We start from the raw sequence: 18089 nt of genomic DNA on the forward strand, positions 1-18089 counted from the left end.
AAGCCCTGGGTGCCTAGCAATGGGCAAAACTGAGAAAACAATGACCTTGCTCCCTGGGTAACTTCTCCTCCCTGGGTAGCACACTGCTGGTCATATGGTTTAGAATCCCTGGCCTTTCATATCTCTGGTCATTAGGTTGGAATTGTCCCCTGACTTTTGCTCCCTTAGCATGTTGCTAGTCATACGGTTAGAAACCCTTGGAGAGGGAATAACAAGGGAGTCCAATAACAGCCTTTAAGCATTAAGCCCTCAAGACAATGAGGTTCTGACAGGCATCAGGTACATCTAGGCCTCAGTTGGGTTTTAGCTCTAAGCCCACAAAAGCAGCAAAACCAGGCAAGTGACTCCTTGGCTGATCTCAGAACCAGCTACATTGACTCATGACACCTCACCCTGGCACTGACCAATCAATGGAGACCATAACCTTGAAAAAGCACACCTGAAAAGCTGATGAATATCTTATTGGGACCCTCCCTATAATCTCCAGATATATACCCAGAGTGCTCTGTTTCCTGGAAGCATTGGCCACACCTTCTCTTTCCCCTATGGGCTTTACCTTTATCTTCCTCTCTCCTAAACTCCAATTCCCCTTCTTTTTGCCTCTGTAACTTGTTTTCTGAGCCCATTTCTTCTACAGCTTACTTCTATCTCTGCAACTTTTTAAATAAACTTCCTCTTATAGTTTGAGTCTTGACCCTGAATTCTTTCCTAGCCAGAACTCAAGTACCAAGGTCGCTGAACCAAGGTCCAGTCTGATCCCACCAGTGTACCATCTGATGCTATTCTTACTGCTGCCTACAAAAATATATAGTAATGGGGAAATTTTCAAGGAGAAAATTAAATATAGAATTAAGTATGCATTAAATAATTATATTTATATCAAATTACACATGGATTCTGTTTTCTAGTCAATTCCTTTGCTTCCTGTTTTTTGTAGTATTGTCTATTTGCACGTGCCAGTCTGTGGGTGGTCTCCTTCTAATAGTAGGAAATTGTAACCCACCCACCATTTTTTTGACATTGTTTCTATAAATGCTGACTCTGACTAATATGCAATTTATAGATAAACAGTGTGTTTAAGAATCCTAGAAACTAACTTCTAAAGATACAGACTCTGACCTTCAGTCATCCCAGCTCTAAGAGAATTGCTGGCTTCAACCATAGAACCAGGCTAACGTAGAACCAGGAACGGAGACCAAGATGATGAACACCAGACCATCACTTGATCAGTTTCGGGATCCTTATCAAAATAGACTGTGCTAGCCTGCATATAGAGAACTTTTCATCTCCCCTTGACTTATTTGTTCAACTTTCCCTCTCTCTTTTATAACAATCTCTGCCTACACTGAGGTAGAGAGATGGGCTTTGTGACAAGAGTCCCTCATCTTCTCGGTTGACTGGCACTTGAATAAGCCTCTTTCCTTTTCCACCAGCATCTGTCTCATGAGTCTGGCTTTCATTGTGGCAGGCAGCCAAAACTTGGTTTTGGTTATAGTTTTGGTGAGTCAACCAGGAATAAGTTGGGTCCCCTCCTATAAGTCCCTGGATTTTGTAGGGGGTTTTCCAGGCTGCCTGTGGCTGACATATCCCATGAGAAAACTTAGGAGTCCCTAGCAGCTGCTGAATGATTTTACTTGGGAACTATCCTTCTCTCTTTCAAGGATGGTCATCTGCTATGCCCAGCTGGGGAAAGGAAACAGGTTGTTGGTGGGCTGATGAACCCAAACTGGGTAAAGTCTTTGGTGTGCATAATCAGGAGGCCCTGACTTATCACTTGGGTTCCTTGAACCATTTGGGATTATATAGGGCTCAATAGGCATAGCTTGGTGGTAGGCATGGCTCAGTAACAAGAAAAATCCCAGATCCCTGGTGTGGGATTTGGTGGAGTGCTCTTTTGGCTTTGGTATATGGATTTTTGTGTATTTGCTTTTCTTGTTGCTTACATTTTGTGTTGTGTCTTAATAGTTGTATTTTTAATTAGGGATATTGCTCAAAGAAATTTGCATAGGAATCATACTGCTATATAGTTGCTTGCTCCTTTCTATTTGTTGAATTGTTATTTTGTGTGTAATCTTTGACTCTTAAGCATGGGGGGGCACCTTGGTATCAGTACCCAGTGGTAGCCCCCTCAGTTGCATTCTGGCCAATCAGTCCACATACGATTATGAGCCAATGACTAAGAAAAAGATGATCTTTTATTGTAGCATAGTTAGAATTGTTTGCCAGTTGCCTAGTAAATAGGATAAAACTTCTTATATGCAAGCTTCATGTTGTACATAATAAGAATTCTCAGAAAGATCTAAATTAATGATTCAAAGAGGGGGAAATATCTTATTACCCTCCAAGATAGTAAAAGTCAGAAAGAAAAATGGGAGGAAACAAATCTTTTAAACACTCTATCTTGGAAGCCCGGGAGCTGCTGCAGTCCTGGGAACAATGGGGAAATTAATACCACCCTAAAACCCTGTGCAGGCTGTGGAATCAACAGGAACCACTGCCTCACCTCAATGTAAAGAAAAAATGTGGCACTTTTAAGTTCAAAAGTCAAGGCCTGATATCCATCCCCTGCCTCTTCTCCAGCCTCCTAAAAGTGGTCAAGGACACTAGATAATTAAACAGCTCATTTCTAAGTGCACTAAAGGGATGATTTATGTTATCTCTGTTATGCTTCTTAAAAATATAAGTGTATTTGCCAGTGGAAAAAAACTGTTTCTGAAAGTTATGAAATGTATTTATAAATTTGCCAATCTAAAGAATGCCAATTACTTACTTTCAGTTGTCACTAAAAATTAAGGTTCTAGAAATTAAGAATTCTAATTAAGTTGTATAGTATTGTCTACTTGCATGTACCGGTCTGTGAGTAGTTCCTTGAGGGCTACACTCTCTACTACCAGCCTTCCTAAGAACTGAGTTCCAGTACTGGTATCTGAGCCAGTCCATAATTATAACCTTTTGCTCTCTCCACAGAGTGAAGATGGGATCTCTAGTACTACCACTACTAGAATACCAGCACTTCTCCAAGCCCATTCTGAGGGAGAAGCTGTTAGTTATTGTGGGAGGAGAGTCTGCTTCTGTGCTAGATAATTAATGTCTCCAATGGTCACCTATTTTTAATAAATCTCTCCCTCTTACAATGCTTGTTGCTTATTCCCCCTGGGCCCTACCCCAACCACTAAGAATCCATCAATAACAAAGGAAGCCATGGATGACTGTAATCTAATTGAGAATGTCCCTCCTTTTTTATTTATTTATTTTTATTAGGTTCCCTTACAGTACTATAGACATGCATACAGGTCACTTTGGGTTCTGCTGTGATGGGAAACAAATGAAACCCTCAGACAGAATCTTCAGTAGCATTGACTCTTTATAATGCCCTCGTCTTCTTGCTAATTTTTCAGCTCCAGATCTATAACAACAAGTCAATGTAATAACAAACATTCCTTGCTGGAAGAACACTAGAGAAACCCCATGGACAGATATTCTATTGCCAGAAACCAAGCTTTCTTTCAAAATGTTCAAAAATTCCCGAGAGTAAACACAGCCTTTCTAACCTAAATGTGCAGGGTGGGAGGAGATGTGGCTTGTTGCCTGAGGAATGATTTGGGGAGTCTCCATAGCATCATGGCACGTCATGGCTCTGCACCTTCAGAGCAGGGAAATGGCCATTTATTTTGCCTAGGCTGTATTTTCCTTGTGAATGTAGTAATAAATAATGAAGTATTACCTCCGAGAAGCTTTGGGAGGGTTTCTAATTTGTTATCTTGTGCTAATTCCTAAAATTTCCAGCATAGGCTGTGGCAAGGGAATGGGTGCCAGGAATCAAAACCAAAATATTCACTGTATTTTTCAGGGTTGGACAATTCTAATGAGCTTTTTATAAAGCTAAAGTAAAACTTAGCATGATTCTTTTCCTTTCAATTTGTCAGTAATAAGTTAGAAAAAAATATATGTGCATTGATACCAAATACAGTAGGGGAATGTTTTCAATGCTTTTCTCCACCTAAGGGATACATTCCTGTGAGATACCAGACACTGGGGCCAGGGCTCCATTTCCATAGGTAATCAGATAGTTTCTTTGAAGAGACACCCTTTGTTGAAGAAATCATATTTTGAGGGTAGTCTGCCAATATGCTCAGGGATTAAGAACACAGGTTTGAGGTCAGGACAGGTCTGTCATAACAATATGATCATTTGGAAAGTTACTTAACCTTTCTCAGGCCCAGTTTCCTCATTCATAAAGTGGAAAAAATAGTACCACCCACACAGAGTCCTCAAGAGAACTAAATTTTCTTACAAACATTTTTCTCATAAGAAAAAAAAGATTTCTCATATTCTACTAGTATTACAGATATTTGAAAAATTATATTAAGGTAGTAATTAACGTTACTGGATGTCCATTGTTCAACAAGCAATATTGATTTTCAAGCATTAAACTTAATTCAATAACTTCTCCAAGGCAGATACTTTACAGGTAGGGAAATTGACCCTTGAGTTGGATACCTATCATGTCAATAATTACACCACTGTAAAGTGTTGATAGTATTAAAAGGCCCAGTCCAAAGTCTGGCCTTTAACCTCCCCAGCAGAGGTCATAAATGTAAACACCCTATAGGTTTGGCAAAAAAACACAAATAAGTTAATCAGGTTATGTGGGGACAGGAAAAGTGGGAGAGCATACAAATGCACAAATGTAGATCTGTGGACTCAGCCTCAGGTAATTATTGTCATATGGGAATTCAGGCAAGAGAGGACTCTAATCGAAAATTTTATTTGAAATCTTACAATTTTTAACTTCTGCTAAACAATACCAAAAGAAATTATATCTGTGAGGGTCCAAGAAAACACACCTTCACTCATGGCTGTAGGTCACCCATTTTTGACTTCTATTCTGGTCTCTGTCTTACTATTACATTATAAATCAACGAGGCTGGGATTGCTCCTTAGTCACTTTGATGAAGTCGTTCACCTCCCTGCGACTAATCTGAAAAATGAAAGCAATAATGTATGCATTCTTGTTCTAGGGCTGCTGTGCAAAATATCACAAACTGGGAGGCTTAAAACAGAAATATGCCGTGTCCTCTTCCAACCATGTTGTCTGACAAGATCCGGACGTGGAGAGGAAGCTTCAAGGAAGGTGTCTTCTGGGGAGAGGACGTGGCAGGTGGGTGGGAGTAATTGGCTTAGTGGGAATATCTCTTCTCCTCCTTGGAGGGGCATTTGGGGCCATAAATCAATAACTAACCTGGGAATGGTTAACAATGTTCTCACTTCTGAAGAAATCTTGATTTTCCCAAGTCCAGTCACTATGACATGTGCCAGATGCTTTAACAAATTGTTATTAGATGTAGCTAGGAAAACTCCCCCTGGCGCCCCCAATAAGGAATTTATGGAAGAACTAGAGAAAGCTGAGCTCACGCACCCGCCTATGGTTGCAAGATTAGTCGAGGACAGGAAAAAGGCCATCGCCCCTTGCCTACTGTACAAGGATGACCCTGGGTAGCATATAGAATAAATAGCAGATTACGGCATCCCCCTAAAAGGGGCTAACAGTATGGAAAGGCTACCAGACCCTCCTCAGCCTTACGCAGGTGCTTCCAATGAGAACAGTATCAAAATAGTTAATGTAAACGGAAGGCATGTTCAGTATGAGAACCTGCCCTTCATGAAACGCTTCACAAGGCAGCGGCCACACCGGTGCTCGCTCCCAAAGGAACAAAAGAAAAGCATTCTTAAGTAGTTAATCAATAGCTATGGCAAAAGACACTCTTTTCTTAGAAGAAAATGGCAAGAAGAATATAATAGCTTATGAATAGGTCCATAGTTAAAATATATCCATAAGAAGTAGTAACCACAGGCAAATATTATATAAAATATCTGTCTCACAAGCTAATATATTACTGCTGCAAACAAAGCCGCATCTATCACTCTATAGGTCACTGATTTTTCCTTTCTCCTCTATTCTAAAAAATAAAAGTCAAAATTGTTCCATTCTGATGAAATCGAAACTTGTATTGTTTAACCTGTGAATAATATTTCTTGCTTGCTAACCGAAAAAATATAATCGTAGCCAAAAAAGAAAGTATAAAAGATTATGTTGATTCTCAATAAAGTGGAACAGTGTCACACCACCTCTAAGTTGTGTAGTCTGCTGTCTCCCAGCACCGACGCCTTGCCCACCTTCAGCACCCCTGACTCCTGCTGCAGCTGGACTGCGGCAGAAATACATTGTTTTACAGTTCTGGACTCTGGAAGTCTGAAACAAGGTGTGAGCAGGGCCATGCTGTCTCTGTCAGCTTCTGGTTGTTCCTGGCAGAGAGAGACATTCCTTGGTTTACCGATTGCGTAACTCTAATCTCTGCTTTCATTATAAGATTGCTGCCTTCCCCCTGTGTGTCTATGTGTTTATATGTTATTCCCTCTGTCTCTCTCTGTTCCTGAGTCTCTATTCTTTTTATAAGGATATCAATCATAATGAGTAAAGGGTTCACTCTATTTCAATACTGTGGAACACAATTCAGCTCATAACAATGACTCACCCCCCAGGGCTATTATAAAGCTGTTGTTCTTTGGATTTATCTTCTTTGGGATGCATTGTGTTTCTTAATTCAGTGGGCTCATATTTTTCTCAGTTCTGGGCATTTTTCTTCAATATTGTTCTCTCTTCCGTTTTCTCAATTATGACTTTCTGGAATTTTAAACAGATATATATTAAAACTTCTCATTCCATTCTTCTTATCTCTAAACCCCTCTTTCAAATTTCTTCTACTTCCTCATCTCTGTTTATTGCATTCTAGATAAATTGTTTAAAAATAACTTTCAGATTACTTATGCTATCAGAAACTTTATGTGTCTTCCTTTTAACCCAACCACTATTAATTGCAACTGCTATACTTCCATCATTAAATTTCTCTGATTTAATTTCCTTACTATAAAATAATTGCTTTTTGCTTCCTTTATTTGAACCCCTTATCCACTGTCATTCTATACTCTGTATTTGATTAGTTCAACATTTGCTTATCATTGGGAACATCAACTTTTAGTTTCTTGTTTCTTCTGACATATTCTTGTAGTAGCTTGTATTTTAGTATGTTTATAAACTTCATCCATGTAGTTCCTATCTTGAATAGGAGACCTTTGGGCTGAAATTAGAGAAGAATTCCTTCTGCTTCTCCTGGCAGGTACCACTCCAGATTCAAGGTCTCATCCATCCCTCTTCAAAGATATGGCACCAATGTGATTCTAAGATCAGTCTTTCCACCTTGCAAAGTTTCCATAGGCCAGTATTTTTTTAATACTGTTGGTATAGAAAGCTGATGCATAGAGACTATACCCATCCTGGCTGCCTGCTAGTCCAGACAGGTTCTTTGCTACTCCTCTCCAGCTCACAATCTCTGAAGCTTCCTCTCCAGCCAACCCTAACTCCCAGGAGCTCCCATCACATCCCTTGGTCTCAATACTCTAACCATTCAGGACCCAGGTTCTGGTTCTTATAGAACCAGCAATGCCTCAATGTGCGTATCTCAATAAATTCACAATGGTATGGTGCATAGAGGGTCTCAGAGAGCTCCTATTATCTCTGAATAGTTTAGGACATTCATTAGTGATATTCAATAGAGGATATACATCAAAAACACCTAGGATTAGATTTATGTGTTCACAACCCTGAGCCTCACTCTTGGATATTCTGATCTGATAATCTGTAGTAGACCTGAATATTAGTACTTTCAAAAGTTTTCACTTGCAGAACCAATGTAGTTTACCAATGTAGTTTAGATACTTATTCCAGAGCCTAGTTCTCATTAAACCTTCAACACAAAAATAGCCACTTTAGAGGCATGTTCACATGACTATTCTACTCAAGAAGCTACATTGGCTCCCTGCTGCCTATCTTACCAGTTAAATTTCTCAATGAGGCTGATGGTTGTAAATCATCATAATCTGACCCAATCTGTCTCTCAAAACTCACTTTCCCAAGCAAACAACCTTTGACATAAGCATTTATATTATAATTCTGGCCTCAGAATTATATTTATATTATTCTAGTCATTGGTTCTGGCCTTGGCATTTTGTTTATACTGTATTATGCTACTTATTGGACTGTTTTCGTCTCAAAAATAACAAACAAAACCACTTACTTTAGAGTATAGAAATCCAATTATACTGTATTTATGACTCTGCTATTGAGAAAGAGACTTATCTATTCTAAGCTTCAATTTCCGATCTTTAAAATTGGGCTAATAATTTTTCAGTATTGTTGAGTGGGTGAAAAGGCCTATCTTAGTACCTAGGACACAGAAATATCTCAATAAGTTACTTTCTCTGTTCTCCATTACCAATCCAAACACTATCCCTCCTATAGAGTATGTTGTGCCAGCCTGTGCAGCTTTCCCTGGTTGTTCAAGGTTATATTTAATTAACTATTTTCTGATACCTCACAGCAATTTTATCTATGCCCTTACTTATTTTCACTGCAATTATTTTCAACGTTTATATTTTATTTCCCTTAGTTATCTTCAGTTCTATAAAAATAAGTGCATAGTCTTATTCTGTTTTTATACTACATATTTCTTAGAGCGATGCCAGGTTGTGGAGTAGCACATGGAGCAGTATAGTCATGCATCACTTAACAATAGGAATAATTCTGAGAAAAGTGTTGTTAAATCATTTTGTCATTGTGTGAACATCATAGAATGTACTCACACAAACCTAGATGGTACAGCCTACTATACACATAGGCTACATGATATAAACTCTTGATACTGGGCTATAAACATGTACAGCATGTTTCCTACAGTACTAAATACTGTAGGAAATCATAAGATAATGTTAAGTATTTGTGTATCTAAACATAAAAAAAGTACAGTAATGATGTAAAAGATCTAAAAAATGGTAAACTTGTATAAGGCACTTGCCATGAATAAAATGTATTGGACTGAAAGCTTCTCTGATGAGTCATTGAGTGAGTGGTGACTGGATGTCAAGGCCTAGGACATTACTATGCACTACTGTCGACTTTATAAACATTGCCTCACAAGCCCTCCCCCTGCTTCTTTCCAACAGTGTCAGAAATACAACTTCAAAATTGTCAGTGCTGGGAATAGAACTTTGAAACTGTCAGTGCTGTTCCACGAACAAAACTGTGGACTGGATTGATTGAAAATATTGAGGAGAAACAAGCTAGAAAAGGCATAGATCACTGTAATAGTGACTGTCAAGAGGGATTTAAATAGTGATTGAAGATCACTAAGAATAAGAACCGAAGACAAAGAGATAAAGGAACATAAGAGATTGTTATGCAATGTGGGTTTTGACTATTGCATACTAAAGCAGTGGTCAGATTAAGAAACTTTGTGGTATTCATGAAAAAAAAAAGAGTAATGTTTCGCATGGAGAAGGCGTAGAACAGTGAGTCAATATTTTGACTTTAAATATTTGTTTTCGGTTCCATTAACCCTATCTGACACAAAGGGCTATCTCTGGCATTGAATTCATGGGAAAAGAAAACTTATTTATGTTTTACATCATTATGACCTGAAAGTACTTTCAAAGTTCAGAGACAGGCTGGTTCCACATGTCACAGAAAGCTTTTACTAAAGTGGCAGTGGCACTTACTGCTTGTTCAGGTAGCTCCTGTGGATCTTTGTTCTTGTACAGGACCTGAGGTCCTCAACAAAGAATTTACACAATGTACTCTGAAGACCATCACGCTCCATCTAGGAGGGCTGTAGTGCCCTCTGAATATTTTGCAACGGGGAGTCAGGGTCTTCTGTACTGAAACAGATCAGTGGCTGACTAATTGGGATACAATCTGTGCACCCAAAATTCAGGTGTTGTGAGTGAGAGGAAATCAACTGCCAAGCCCCACAGATATGACTCCTGTGAGGAAAAAAATTCCTCCTGGGCTTCTTGTCAAAGTGGCAGCTTGGGAAAATGCAGTATTCAGAACCTCCCACAACCCCATCAAAATTACAACTAAATTTACAACTATCATTCAGAACCACATGAAACCTAGCTGAACAGAAGTCTTATAACTAAGGAATATAGAATAAGCCATCCTGAAACTGGCAGGACAAGCAGAAACATGGAATGGGCTGGTCCCAAATCCATGTGTGCTTGTTAAAAATTGGGAAGGATATTTCAGCTGCCAAGGTCCTCCCTGAGGATCCAGGAGTCCGAGCTTCACATCAGAATCCCAAGCTCAGGATTCCAGTGCTGGGAAGAAAAGTTCCCATAACTTATGGCTGAGAAAACCAGGAAGGATTTTGGCTGAATGACATGAAGGGCTGCTGGAGCCCTAAGCAGTTCCTCTTACAGGGCCTACACACTGACTGACTTGAACTCACTCACTCTGAGCTTCAACAGTAGAGTAAGAGATTGAAAGGCACTATGGACATACTGGGAGGAACTACATTGTATAGCTTCAATATGAGGACTGGAAGGGCAGCATCCTCCCAGACAGAAGTGGTGGCAGAGACCACTGTGACTTTTCTGAATCCTTTCATCACAGAGCTGGCAATCAGTCTCCTTATGAGTCTGCATCAGCCTCGCTAACACCGAAATTACCAGCCTTGGTAATTTCTTGAGAATTTGCCCCACCCAACTTTAGAACACACCCAGGCTTTTTTCACTGGCTTTTCCATACCAAGGGCCTGTTTTGGATCATGCTTTGGACTTTCCTAAAATCTCTCAAGCCAGAAGCAACTGGCCTCTGCATGCCCCATACCACTTGCTAAGTGGCCCCAGGCCTGACAGTAGTGGCAGCCAGCCTTGGTTCACAGCTTAGCCTTTCCTGGGTACTTCTAAACCCTGAATAAGTAGCAGCCATCTGCAAATCACTTTATATTTTGGTGGCCCAGGGCATGACACCTGGTGGACAGCTTCAGAACATGTTAGATTACAACCCAGCCACCTCCATGAGCAATACACTCAAGTGGCAGACTCAGGGGGACACCAAAGCCCCACTGAAATGAAATCTACTCCATGGGGTTGGTCCCTGCACAACATCTCTTCGTCTATAGTCACAGCCAGTACTTGCAACCAATCCTTGCAGCCAATCAGCGTGGAGGTCAATCCCTCCCAGTTATTTACCAAAAATGATCAAGGCTCAACGACAACTGAACAGAGCACAGAGCCCATATGAAGTGTAACTGGAGCTTTCAGCCAAAGTGTTCAGGAAGTCTCCGCCACTTGGCCCTACAGAACACCTCCTACATAATGCCACTCTACAAAGACTGGGATACTCAGAAGCTCTACCTAATATGTAGAAACCAACACAGGAAAGCAGCCAAAATGAGGAGAGAAAGAAACAGGTCCAAAATGAGAAAACATAAGAAATCTTCAGAAAATACTAAATAAAATGGAAGCAGGCAAACTATCAGATACAGAGTTCAAAATAGTGGTTATAAGCCTGGCTGGTGTGGCGAAGTGGTTAGAGAATCAGCCCACACACTGAAATGATAGCTGATTCGGTTCCAAGTCAAGACCACATACCTAGGTTGCAGGTTCAATCCTTGACCCTGGTGGGGGTGCATGTGGGAGGCAACTTATCTCACAGTGTGTCTCTCTCATATTGATGTTTCTCTCTCTCTCTATCTCTCTCTTTCCCCCTTCTTCCTTCCCTCCCTCTTACTCTCTCTAAAAATCAATGAAAAAAATATCTTTAGGGGAGGATTAACAAAAAACACAAAACAAAACAAAAACAATGGTTATAAGGATGCTCAAGGAACTTAGTAAGAAGAATTTCAACAGCATAAAAAAAATATAGAAACCATAAAAAAGAAACAGTCAGAAATAAAGAATACAATAACTGAAATAAAGAATACATTACAAGGAATCAACAGTAGAGTAGATGAAGTAGAGGATCAAATCAATAATTTGGAATATAGGAAAGCAGGAAACACCCAGTCAGAACAGAAAAAAAGTGAGGATAGTGAAAAGAGCTTCTGGGACAACTTCAAGTGTACCAATTTTCACATCATGGGATTGTTGGAAGGAGATGAGAAAAAGCAAGAAATGGAAAACCTATTTGAAAAAATAATTACAGAAAAATTTCTTACCCTGGTGAAGGAAATAGACATACAAGTCTAGGAAGCACAGAAAGGAGATGAACCCAAAGAGACCCATATAAGACACATCATAATTAAAATGCCAAAGGTTAAAGACAAAGAGAGAATCTTAGAAGCAGCAAGAGAAAAACAATTACCTACAAGGAAGCTCCCATAAGACTGTCAACTGATCTCTCAACAGAAACTATGCAGACCAGAAGGGATTGGCAAGAAATATTCAAAGTGATGAAAAGCAAGGACCTACAACCAAGATTATTCTACCCAGCAAGGCTATCATTTAAAATTGAAGGACAGATAAAGAGCTTAACAGACAAGGAAAAAGCTAAAGGAGCTCATCACCACCAAACCAGTACTACATGAAATATTAAAGGGTCTTCTTAAAGAAGAAAAAATTCAAATAAAAAATATAAATAATAAAATGACGATAAATATGTATTTATCAACAATCACTTTAAATGCAAATGTATTAAATGCTCCAATCAAAACACATACAATGAGTGTACAGATAACAAAACAAGACCATTACATATGCTTTCTACAAGAGACTCACTTCAGATCGAAAGACACACACAGATTGTAAGTTTGGGAATGGAATAAGATAGTTCATAAAAATGGGAACTAAAAAGAAAAGCTGAGGAAGTAATACTTATACCAGACAAAATAGACTTTAAAACAAAGGCTATAGCAAGAGACAGAGAAGGACCCAGCAATTCCACTTCTGGGGATTTACCTGAAGAAACTCAAAACACTAAGTCAAAAAGACATATACATCCATATGTTATTGCAGTATTATTTACAATAACCAAAGTACAGAAGCAACCTAAGTGTCCAGCAATAGATAAATGGATAAAGAAGAAGTGGTGCAGATATACGATGGAATACAATTCAGCCATAAAAAAAGAATAGAATCTTTCTACTTGGGATGTACACCTGAAACTAATATAATATTGTACATAAACTATAATTTAAAAAGAAAAAAAATTCCTCCTGAACCACATATCCTTCCATTTCTTATAGGAAATTCAGCTCCATCTTAATCATCTAGGACCATCATCCTATATGTGATCTGTTGTTAACCAAAGCATCGTTGTGTGGCACATGACTGTATTAAATGAGGAGGAGAGCACACTTCTCACCCAAGTTCTGCAATCTGTGTTTGCCAAGCTTCTGAACCAACCTTTTTACCTGGTCTTCTTATTCATAAAATGGAATCAACATTTATTTAACCCTTTTAACTTACATAATTGTCATGACAGGTTATGCAATAAAGCATGTGAAAAATTTAGAAGCACTTCACAAGGAAGTATATTTTTACATTCTTGGTTTCTGAAATATGGCTCATGAGTACTATAGACAGAAGGCACTATGACGTGGTCCTTACCTATACCATTCCATCCTAGAAAGTAAGGACAGTTATGAGTCCCCACCCAGTCTGCAAGCACACGTACACATACAGAAAAGAAAACGGAAGCACAGAGACCTTATATAAAATATTCAAGGTATACAGGTAATGACTGGAAGTTGATCCCCAGGCTATTGGATCTCAAAGTCCATGTTGACAAACTGTACAAAAGAGAGGGTTTTAGACAAAGGAAAAATAAAATAACATGCAATGGTTAGTACTCTTACTAATATTTATTAATCACAATGTCCTAACAGCCACAAACTAATAAAGAAGAATAAGAGATTAAAAAACTGAGAGTGTAAGTGGCTTTCTAAGGGTTGAAAATGGCAAAACCAGAACACCAGCACAGGGGTCTTCTGCCTTTTACGGGCTATCACAGGCAATTCTGACATGAGGATTTTTAAGTCAGTATGCTGCCTTTAAAAGGCTGCTTGTAATTTAACTCCTCCATTAATTTATTTTATGATGATTTTATCTATGTAATAGTCTGTCTATGTAATACTATTTCTAGGTACATATCTGAATTGATAAATTTATCATTTCTAAAATTTATTTCCATTCTGTCTACAAATCTCCATCTAACTGTAGGTAGCTCAATTTTAGTCACTACAGAAAACTCTTTCTCGCCCGGCCGGGCATGGCTCAGGGGTTGAGCGTCGACCTAGGATCCAGGCGATCCGGGTTGGATTCCCGGTCAGGGCACATGCCCGGGTTGCGGGCTCCATCCCCAATGACTCTCTCATCATTGATGTTTCTATCTCTCTCTCCCTCTGCTGCCCTCTCTCTGAAATCAATAAAGATATATATAAAACACACACACACAAAAAAAACTCTCTCTTACCAGAGTTTCAACTGATTTGTTGAGGCTTGAGTATATTCATAAAAACAAAGACAGAAATTCCTTTCCAATCCAGTCTATCATTACAACCATTGATTTTAGTTTTTGCAATTTAACTTATTATGGTATAATTTACATAACATAAATACTCCTTTTAAGGAGTATATTTGATAAATGTATGATGTAGAATAACACCATCAAGATGCAGAAAAGTCCCCTCATCCCCTTTGTATTCATTTGCTCTCCACCTCACCCTAAGGGAAAGAGTGACCTGATTTCTACCAAAATACATTATTTTTTCTATTCTAGAACTTTATATAGTTGGAATCATAAGGTATGCATTCTATTGTACATGGCCTCTTTCACTCATAATATAAGCACAATGTTTTCATTAGGTTATTACCTGTATCAGTAATTCGCTCCTTTTTTATTGCTGAGTAGTATCCCAATATACATATTTAACACAATTTGTTTACTCATGGGTGCACCTATAAAAGATATTTGGCATGTTTCCAGTTGTTAGTACCTTCATTTTTAAGGACACAGTGAGCCCTTGCTATATACTTAGCTTCCCAGGATCAATGCTTATGGTTAAAAATCCCCAGACAGCCTGGCCATCCTCTCTGTGACTCAGATGTCACTTCAGCATGTTTCCACTCAGTGGTGTGTGGCCCTGGCTTGTAGAGAAACCCTCACGTAAAATCCTTAAGGCATTTCAGAAATAAATGAATAAATACGAATGTATAAGGGAAGCAATATACATGCAATTTCTGCTTCCCTCCCTACAACAAGTGTCCCTGTGCCAAGGATCACAGACTGTGCTGAAAACCGGATTGGGTAAGTAGCAAAGTAAAAATAAAAACACCCCGAGAAAAGCCTTAGATTAAAATCTACACAGTGAATTTTATTCTAATTAAAAAATAAATTTAACACTTAGCCTAGAGCACAGCTAGAAACTGTGTGAAATGTAAGTTTGTTTTTAATAGTATAGAGTTTGAAAACAATTGCATTACAGCTATTAACATTTAATTTAGATATTTCCTGCATGTTTGGATACACACACACACGCACTGAATGTTTTAGTAAATCTGGGTTGTTATTCTCAAGAAACCAAAGTAATAATCCCACGAGTATTTTTAGTAAATATATTGATAACTTTGAAAGACTAATAGACATTTTGTTATTAGTCCATCTTTGATCAACCATATCTGTAAAATACATTGGTTATGTTGAGTTTATTTGGGACAAGCAATTGAACATGTGCTTATGAAAAGCAGTGACTTCTTTAGGCCTTCCTGGGCTCCTCTGTCTTCAATTTTTAACATCCTCCAATATTTCATAAACCACTTTCCCAATTCATTTTTTCCCCTTAGCACTCACTGCCCTCTAACATTATCCCATTTACACATTGAGTTTCAGGTTTGTCCTCTGTCCTTGAATGTGAGGCTGTGAGGACAAAGGACCATTGTCTGTTTTGACTGAATCTTTGGAACCTAAAACAATGTCTAACATGAAGTAGGTCATTCATATATATTTGCTAAGTGAATGAATGAATGAAACTCACGAGGATTCTCACAAAAGAAAAAATTAGCTAGATAATCTGCAAATAACTATCCATGGCTAATTATTTAATTTAGAAATATTTAAATTAAAAATAATAGTAATAACAAATAATTACATTGTATGCTTACAATGTGCTTGGCAATGTTCTATGCAGTTGCCTCATTTTCATTCACTCAAAAGTATGTACGTATATACCATTAATTAGATTATTTCACAAATAGAGGAACCAAAGCATGGGAAAGTTCAATACCTTGCCCAAGAAAGAAAAGTTAAGGTGCTAAGTCAGACTTTCTGAGTTCAGGACCTGAGCTCTTAGTCTCTACATTATCCCACAAAACAGAATCATCTGAAAAGACAAAGTGTTAGATAAGAAAATATTTGATTCTCAGACATTTCCACCATGGAATATTATGCAGCTGTATAAACGAAGGATCCCTTACTGTTTGGGACAGCATGGTGGGGGCTAAGCAAAATAAGCCCGTCAGAGAAAGACAAGTATCACATGACCTCACTCATATGTGGACTCTAATGAACAAAATAAACTGATGAACAAAATAGATCCAGAGACATAGAAGCATGGAACAGACTGAGGATTCTAGGAGGGAAGGCGGGGAGGGGGAGTGGGTAGGGAGAGATTAACCTAAGAATTTATATGCATATATGCATAACCCATGGGGGGAGGGGTACAGGGCAGAGAGGATCAATGGGGGGAAAAGGAGGACATTTATAATACTTTCAATAATAAAGATAAATTAAAAAAATATATTTATATATTTGATTCTGGTGGAAAATATTTCCATTCCTAACAGCAGAACTGCTTCTCAGAAAAGCATAGTTCCTAGGACACAGTCCAGAACTACAGGATGGAGGCATGGCATGGATCATAATGGCTCAACTTCTCCAAATGCTATAGATTGAATGTATGTGTCCCTCCAATATTCGTATGTTGAAAACCTAATTCCCAAATTGACATAGTAGGAGTTGAGGCCTTTGGCAGTTGAACTGATCATGAGGGCAGAAGCCTCACGAATGGGATTCATGCCCTTATAACAGAGACTCCAGAGAGATATCTCACCCTTTCTGCCGTGTGAGGCATGGCGAGAAGTCAGCAGCCTGCAACCCAGAAAAGGGCCTTCAGCACCATCCAGCCTTGCTGGCACCCAGCCTGAGCTTCCAGACCGCAGAACTGTGAGGAATAGATTCCTCTTGTTTCTAAGCTGCCCAGTCTTGTTTCTAAGCTGCTATTTTGTTACAACACCGTGGGTGGACAAAGACACCAAAGGACGCATTGCTCTTCCAGATGGCACTTCCTAATTAGTGGGAGTTTCGTTACGGTGTGAGTTTAATTGTGTGCACACCTATTCCTTTCTTATTCTCTAGGCTCCTCTTCCTTCCTGCCCCAGCCTGGTCCAAGGGGAGGGCATTTCCCAAGGATGGACACCCTGATGCACTAAGGTTAAGCAATCCGATTATTAGTTTGAAGGAGAAATAAAGGCATGCATATGAATGAGCAGTTGGTGTTTCCTAATATGCGACACACCCTGCAGAAAAGGAAGGTGGAACAGGCTTTCAGTTTCAGATAGCACACCAAGGCTGAGGGAGAAAAGCCATGGCCGGTGAGGTTTTTTGTTTTGTTCTGTTTTTTTTTTTTTACTTTCTAATTAGAAACGTCTTGGGGGGGTGGGGGGTGGGGGGTATCGGAAGTGGCAGGCTTTGGGGGAGGCCATAGTTAGGTTCTGGGAATGTTTAGGTGAGCAGAACTGAGGGAGAGGGAAAGCAGAGGGAGGAGCGCAAGGGGAAGTGGAGACGGGGCCCAAAGACCTGCACAGCTTTCAGGCCAGGCAAGGGCTGGAAAGGAACTGGGCTTTACTGGTATTTTACTGTCATTTTGCAATCGAAACTGAATTATCTGACAGAGGGTGCACGATCCATGGGCATGAGGTGGATGCCAGCAACTGTTGCCCCCGAGGGAAATGGGCTATCGCTGCTGCATTCTCTCATTATGCAGAGTTTAATAAACATGAGTCGCTGTCAGGGTGGCCCCTGGTTTTCAGGCACTAACTTAGGGATAGTAAATCTCAGACTTCAGACCATTCAGTGAGCACACATGGGTGATACCGAGGAAAGAATCAGAGATGGGGGTACCTCAGGATGACAGAACTGTGCAGAGAGGGACATTTTATGGATTCAGTCTGAAGGAAGCTATTCCCCATTGCTG

The 18089-nt window shown here is 39.3% G+C and overlaps 1 protein-coding gene across 1 annotated transcript in view; it reads left to right on the plus strand.

The window, feature by feature from the left end:
* The first annotated feature begins 17423 nt into the window (after positions 1-17423).
* CASP1 (caspase 1) overlaps positions 17424-18089 on the plus strand; it is a 29785-nt gene continuing 29119 nt past the window's right edge. The window contains exon 1 of the mRNA XM_081153208.1: positions 17424-17487. Within this exon, the coding sequence (XP_081009334.1) occupies positions 17481-17487 (7 nt within the window). The 5' untranslated portion in view covers positions 17424-17480. The remainder of the gene's footprint in view (positions 17488-18089) is intronic.

This window comes from Miniopterus schreibersii (assembly GCF_964146895.1).
Source record: "Miniopterus schreibersii genome assembly, chromosome: 12".
NCBI lineage: Eukaryota > Metazoa > Chordata > Mammalia > Chiroptera > Miniopteridae > Miniopterus > Miniopterus schreibersii.